We start from the raw sequence: 6,859 nt of genomic DNA, 5'->3' as shown, positions 1-6,859 counted from the left end.
AGACAACATAAACTCAGTTGTAAGGACTCCATTTGCATACTTGATTTAACACTTTTTGGTGTGGAAGGAAATGGGACGACTGGGCTGTTTGCAGAGCAGCAACATAACATTAGTGCTTTAAGTACCAGAAACCACCCACAGCTTTGTGGGCAAGTTGGGGACGGGAAGATTCAAGAGACTTCATTTTCAGCTTGCTACTTGTCCTAATGATAGACCAGGAAGATCCCCATTTAATAGTACATTCCCCATTTTTTAAAAAACTGATGCCTTTTTTTTGTTTTTTGTAAAATTCTGTATGTATGTCACCATTTTTTTTCACATGATACACAGAAAACTCAAGGACCCAGAGGGGAACCAAGTTATGTTATACCATTTACAAAATACCAAGGAGTCCACAGCTACCTAACACATTTACTACAGCACAGGAACCAATGAAGGTACAGTGTACAAAAAACTGTAAACACGGCACAATAAATAGATAAAACAGCAGGTTCCGCACCATGCACATGATGTGATGACACTTCATCTCTATACAATCTCACATCTCACACTCTTTGTTGCAATTTATTTCCCTCCCACCCCCCACCCCCAAGTGCAAAGCATCACAAATGAACATTTCTGTATTCAAGTAACATATATACAAGGGTATTACAAATATGCAGTACTGTACAGATAATTGCTGTATTCTTAATTTACAGATGTTGATTTTTTTCCTATTAACAGTAAGAAAAGAAAAATTGAAGCATGAGAGATGAGCATTGCTGTCAAGTCCCCACAGCTGCCACAGAAATGCATGTGCTGCATTCCATCATCCCTTGCATTCAAAATGCTACTGATGCATAGCACCTAATCAAGTCCCCAGGCTGCAGTTCCATTCTGGAGGAAGCTACGTCACCTCCATCGCTACTGTGTTGTCTGCTATGTTGTTCAGTGCTGGCTTTTCTGATTCATGATTTTCCCTGTTGAAATAAAGTTCAATCAGTTACTTATCTACAACATAAACATTCAGCAAATGAACATTATCTTCCCAACAAAAAGCTTACTTTTATCAACAGGAAGAAATTGGACTCTTTGGAAACAAGCTAGCAAGTAGAGGAATAGGAATCTTTATAGTTTATTACCAGGAATATACACTCAGAAATAGGCTAATGTTGACTATAAATAAATTCCACGGTCAACTATATTACTATCAAAATTATAGTAGTACCCAAGCAACCTAGATGTTAAGAACAAAGAATGCCCATGTTTTAGTAATTGTTGCTTCAACTTCCTCCTCTATCAAACCTTTCAAAAGAGTTTTAGAAAAAGGAAACAAACATGGCTGAGATTTGTGTCAGGCTTTACATGAGGTGAATATATGGAGTTGTAGCACAGCCACAGAGCTCGAAGGCCCTAGTGGTGGTTCTACAGCCTAGACTTTTGAGTGTCCTTGGAGAAATAGATTAACTTCCCTCCATCTCAGTTTCTTCATCTTTAAAAACAAAAGGACAAGTGATATGCAAGTTTTATACATGGCAAATGTTCCATGGTTAAACAATTCTACAGCAATAAAATCATGATAGATTAGCTATATAATTAGACCCAGAACGCTAGTAAGAATGGATTGGTATTAAGCAAACAATGACTGTTACTTAAATTCAGAGGCAGACAGAGATGCATGGGTTGGAAACTATAGGCCACAGTTCATTGCTACAAACCCTGCTTTCTTGTGGGCCACACTCCTGGCTGAGACAGTCTACCAGTCTGTCATTCAAAGTGCTCCAGGAGTCTGGAATGGCTTTTTTGCCATTCCAATTTCAACTACGAACCTTCCCAAGCCTATAGAAAAATCAGTTTACTGGTTAACTTCTAAACACTTGTATTTCCTCAGCTTTGTATTTTCACTCAGCCTCAAATTTGTATTTCACTGCACCTGCCAGAAATGCTTTTTCTTTCTCCTCTTTGCCCAAGCAAAGACTAACACAGACTGAATCTGATCTTATTTTGTTAGAACAGTCCCAGAATTCCCTGTGCAAAAAAAAATTCTCCTTATACCGAAATTACAGCCATCATCTATACAATTAATTTAACAAGCATATAATGCTTTGTGATATCTACAGTTAACATTATTGAACTTCTCACTCCTCTACGCTTGTCTCCTAACTAAACTGAAAACAACTGTCTTTTTCTTCTGTTTCTCCCACAGTACCCTGCAGACAGCAGGATTTTAATCACTATTAATTCTACAACATAATAGAGCATAAGCAAAATTCTCAACTGTCTACTGAAATCCAAGAAGGCAAGTTAGCACAGAAAATAATGGTTTGATCGACGAGTTGACCTGGCATGAATACTGTCAAGTCTTTACATTAATAAGAATGGCTTAAGGCCGGGCAAGGTGGCTCATGCCTGTAATCCCAGCAATTTGGGAGGCCGAGGAAGGTGGATCACCTGAGGTCAGGAGTTTGAGACAAGCATGGCCAACATTGTGAAACTTCGTGTCTACTAAAAATACAAAAATTAGCTGGGCCTGGTGTCTGTAGTCCCAGCTACTCTGGAGGCTGAGACAGGAGAATCACGTGAACCCAGGAGGCAGAGGTTGAAGTGAGCCAAGATCGCTCCACGGCACTCCAGCCTGGGCAACAGAGTGACACTCTGTCTCAAAAAAAAAGCCTGTTGCTAGGTGACCCCAGCCTATGGCTGCTGGAGTTTATCCTCCCGAGGGAGTGGTGCGAGGTTAGGACTCAGCTCACACGCCTGGATCCCCCAACACTGCGAGGGCTTCTCCTGGCTACCGCTTTCGTTCTGGTGAATGTCATGGGTGGCAGCCTTCTTCAAGGCTTGCACGAGGGCGGCGCGGCATCTGCGATCAAGCCCGCCCTGCTGCTTCTGGGGTTGACCCTGCGGCTGGGGTGCTGTGGGGTCACGCTGGCTAGGCCCGGTCCACTCATGGGCTCCCTGCTTTGGCCTGCTCAGTTCAGGAGAACTGGGCCGACCCCATGTCTGGCAGGGGTGTGGCTGAGGAAGTGGGGGGCAGGGAAACTAGTGCCTGCCTGGTGGTAGTCCCAGGCATGGCTTCCTGATGCCATCTTGAGGCTCACTTCTGGTTTAGTTGCTTTGGCCACCGAGGAGAAATGCGCAGTAAGAACTCTGTAGGAGGCTGCTTGCCTGACATGGTTTCTGTCTTGAATAGTTGCTGAGTGAAAGGTAAAGTGTTTGATTATCTATATATGTGTATGTATATATACATATATGTTCCCATCAGTGAAAATACTTAACTATTATTTTGGGGAGGAGGGAGGTTAATGTATTTTGCATTAAAAAAAAAAAGATATTCCCCAGCCAGGCATGCTGGCACATGCTATAATCCCAGCATTTTGGGAGGCCAAGGCTGTCGGATCATGAGGTCAGGAGGTCAAGAGCAGCCTGGCCAACATGGTAAAAGCTCGTCTCTACAAAAATACAAAATTAGCCAGGCGTGGTGGTACATGCCTGTAATCCCAGGCTGACGCATGAGAATCACTTGAACCTGGGAGGCAGAGGTTGCAATGAGCCAAGATCGCACCATTGCATTCCAGGTTCAAGTGATTCTCATGCGTCAGCCTGGGATTTCAGGCATGTACCACCACGCCTGGCTAATTTTGTATTTTTAGTAGAGATGGGGTTTTACCACGTTGATCAGGCTGGTCTGGAACTCCCGACCTTAGGTGATCCACTCACCTGTGCCTCCCAAAGTGCTGGGATTACAGGCGTGAGCCACTGCCCCTGGCCATAAGCTATTGTTATAGTAAGAAAGGGACGTCCCAAATCATATATGCAGCATTTACTGTACCAGTTCAAATACTCAATATTGAATTAAGTATTCAAGAACTGTTTAGTTCTTGAATAAATAATCAATTCTCAACTATACATTTTTAACGTATAAAAGGAAAAGAACAGGAAACACAAAGAAATAGGTAAAGAACTATGCTGGAGGACTGAAGTTAGATCTCCTATTCCAGGTATGTTAGGCTAAAATAAGTACTCACCTTGGAACTGAATCTACAGAGGATGAAGATGGGACCTTGGAAACTTGACAGTTTGCTGCGGCAGCCAGCTTTAAGGCAGATGATGGAACAGCACTTAAAGTCCTAGGTATATGTCGTGCATTTATTGGGGCAATAGAGTTTACAGTGGCAACTGATGAAGGTACAGTTAATCGAATGTTGTTCCCAATCAGAACCTGAGTTGTTGCAGAATTGGCAGCAGTTACTTGATGACTCAGTGCACTGTGGGAACTTGAAGTCTGTGTAATATTTGAGGGCTGTAACAAAGCTGAACCTGCCGTTGATGGACTTGTATGTACAAGTGCTGTTGGTGTAGTACTACTGAGGTGTAAGCCCTTGTATACTCCTAGAGAGAGAAAGAAAGAAACATCTAAACAACATGCAAGTTTGCTGTTTATATTATAGATATATATTATAAATATAACCCAAACAATTTAAATGTCTTTATTCTTACCTGAGGCTGGAAGGACGCCATTCACCCCGATTCCAAGCACCACATCATCCTTCATCTTGAATCCCATCAGTTGTTCTGATGTCACCAAAGCAGAAGCAGCAAACTGAGCACTAGCAGAATCCAAAGTCTTAGAAACAAAACCCTAAAAAGAAAATATAAAAGAAATCTAATCAGTGTCACTTAGTATCAAATCAGTATCAAAGCTACACAGGTATACCAAAATAAGCTTGAATATAATAAATAAAAATGGCAAACCACTGAAATCTCTTTCTTTTTTAGTACCTTGAGATGCAACAGTAATTATGTCTTTTGATAGTCATGTATTTGAAAAATGAAAAGTAATCTAAGTTATAAATTTAGCTTCATATGTGACAATATATAACATGTAAAAGTCAATTACCAAAATAAGCCTTCTATAATGTGGAAACAGAAAAACTCCAACACAAAATGTTGGACAAGAAATATGCTAGTAAACATTTCAGGCCAGGCGTGGTGGCTCATGCCTGTAATCCCAGCACTCTGGGAGGCCGAGGTGGGTGGATCACGAGGTTAGGAGATTGAGACCATCCTGACCAACAAGCTGAAACACTGTCTGTACTAAAAATACAAAAATTAGCCAGGCGTGGTGGTGCATGCCTTTAGTCCCAGCTACTCGGGAGGTGGAGGCAAGAGAATCACTTGAATCCAGGAGGTGGAGGTTGCAGTGAGCCCATACCGAGCCACTGCACTCCAGCCTGGTGCCGGAGCAAGACTCCATATCAAAAGAAAAAAACAAAACAAAACAAAAACCAAAACCAAAACCATTTCAGTGATTTGCAAATATATATAATGAATAAATGAACATGCAAACTTCCTTCACCTAATTTATACACACGCACATATGTATACACACACAATGAAAGGCACCTTTGGGATAAGATAACTATCCCTTTAGAAATGGAAGTAACAAAATATCACATAATTTAACCTAGAAATTGATAGGCCCCTCAACTTTTTAAAAATGAATTTTTCCTGCAAGATGCATAGAGACTCAAATCTCAGGCTTTATGCCCCACATGTGTTTAAATGGCAAACGTTTATCATGCTTTAGGTTTAAAAGTTATCTTTTTCAACAGTAAGAGAGATTATTTTTGCATAATTTTAAAAGTCTTAGTAATAATTAACATGCCCAAGAGAATGAACTGGGTGGGGTTATATTCAAGAGGTACATTAACAGACTACAGGTCAGATGGGAAGACAGTATCTTCATCTCATTTAACTAAGTGCTTTAGTTTTACTTTTTAAAATAGGGAGCAGAGGCAACAGCTTCCATACTCACCTGTAGTGTTCTTTCTAAACCCTGTATATTCAGGCGAAAGCCACTTTTCTGCTGGTTAGATGCAAGGTTCTATGACAACAGTTGGTAATTAGAGATGAACTCTGGTGGGAAACAATGAGGGATAATCATAAGACAGACAAATCCCTCACCTGTGATGTGTTGGTGGAAGAATTAGTATTTGCTTGCTGTTGCTGAATTTGTGCAAGCTGCTGTTTCTGCATGAGTGCCAGTTGCTGTTGATGTTGCTGGTATTGTTCGGCTGTAAATGCTGAACATAAAATAAAGAAACACTTTATAAAAATGCCCAGATATCATATATGTCTTACAATACTAAAATGAAAATTCTGCATTAAAAGAAATTTGTGCAAAATTGAAGCATCTGACAAAGGTTCCTGATCCTGCTAAAGATCACTTCCAAATGAAAATTTCAGCATTTTTGCTACCACATTTAACAAGAGTAGCTTGAATTTAAAGAAAAAAAATTAAACTTCCTGAATTAAACATAGGAAAGAGAACTGCTCACTTCCCAAGTTTCAACACCACTATTTTTTTTAAGCTATGACACTTGTTCTAGACAGTGTAGAAAGGTAATAGCCTTTAAAATCCATAGATTTGGAATTCAACTTTGCACTGAACTTGAGAGGAAATCTGGTAATTACCATTTGGTTTCTATTTAATCCATATCTTCCCAATGCATTCAGGTGATCCCTAACAGCTCTGTGTATAAATACTAATTGTTCTACACAGTTTCTAATTATAGTCATTAAAAAAATTTCCTCTATATGAAAGATCACAGTTGTTGGTTGGTTTACTGCCCTTTTTTTTTTTTTTTTTTTTTTTTTTTTTTAGAGAACTCATCCTTTAAGTTTAACAGGAAGAAAAGAGGCTCCAATGTTAAGGTTAATTACTTTTCCCCACCCAATTAACCCACCTGGAAAAAATCCAGTCAATAAGAACGGAGTTGTTTATGCTGATTTACTGTACAGAATGATGTCTGAGGAAAGACACTGTGTTATGCTACTTATGTTTGTCTATGGAGAGCTCAGTTCTAAAAAAAACAAA

General features: G+C 40.0%; 1 protein-coding gene across 5 annotated transcripts in view; it reads right to left on the bottom strand.

The window, feature by feature from the left end:
* Positions 1 to 274: 274 nt before the first annotated feature.
* The window catches only part of EPC1 (enhancer of polycomb homolog 1), a 103,801-nt gene continuing 97,216 nt past the window's right edge, over positions 275 to 6,859 (bottom strand). For 2 of the 5 annotated variants that reach the window (XM_032259674.1, XM_032259675.1), the window contains exons 11-15: positions 5,947 to 6,065; positions 5,798 to 5,866; positions 4,480 to 4,621; positions 4,008 to 4,371; positions 275 to 959 (exon numbers count right to left, since the gene is read on the bottom strand). In XM_032259674.1, coding sequence (XP_032115565.1) covers positions 887 to 959; positions 4,008 to 4,371; positions 4,480 to 4,621; positions 5,798 to 5,866; positions 5,947 to 6,065 — 767 coding nt within the window. In that variant the 3' untranslated portion in view covers positions 275 to 886. The remainder of the gene's footprint in view (positions 960 to 4,007; positions 4,372 to 4,479; positions 4,622 to 5,797; positions 5,867 to 5,946; positions 6,066 to 6,859) is intronic. The other 3 variants (XM_032259676.1, XM_032259673.1, XM_032259672.1) reach the window with 2 other exon arrangements.

Source organism: Sapajus apella, unplaced genomic scaffold (genome assembly GCF_009761245.1).
Source record: "Sapajus apella isolate SASKATOON/1434 unplaced genomic scaffold, GSC_monkey_1.0 scaffold111, whole genome shotgun sequence".
NCBI lineage: Eukaryota > Metazoa > Chordata > Mammalia > Primates > Cebidae > Sapajus > Sapajus apella.
The sequence above is the reverse complement of the archived record's forward strand: the minus strand, read 5'-3'. Positions and strand labels throughout refer to the sequence as shown.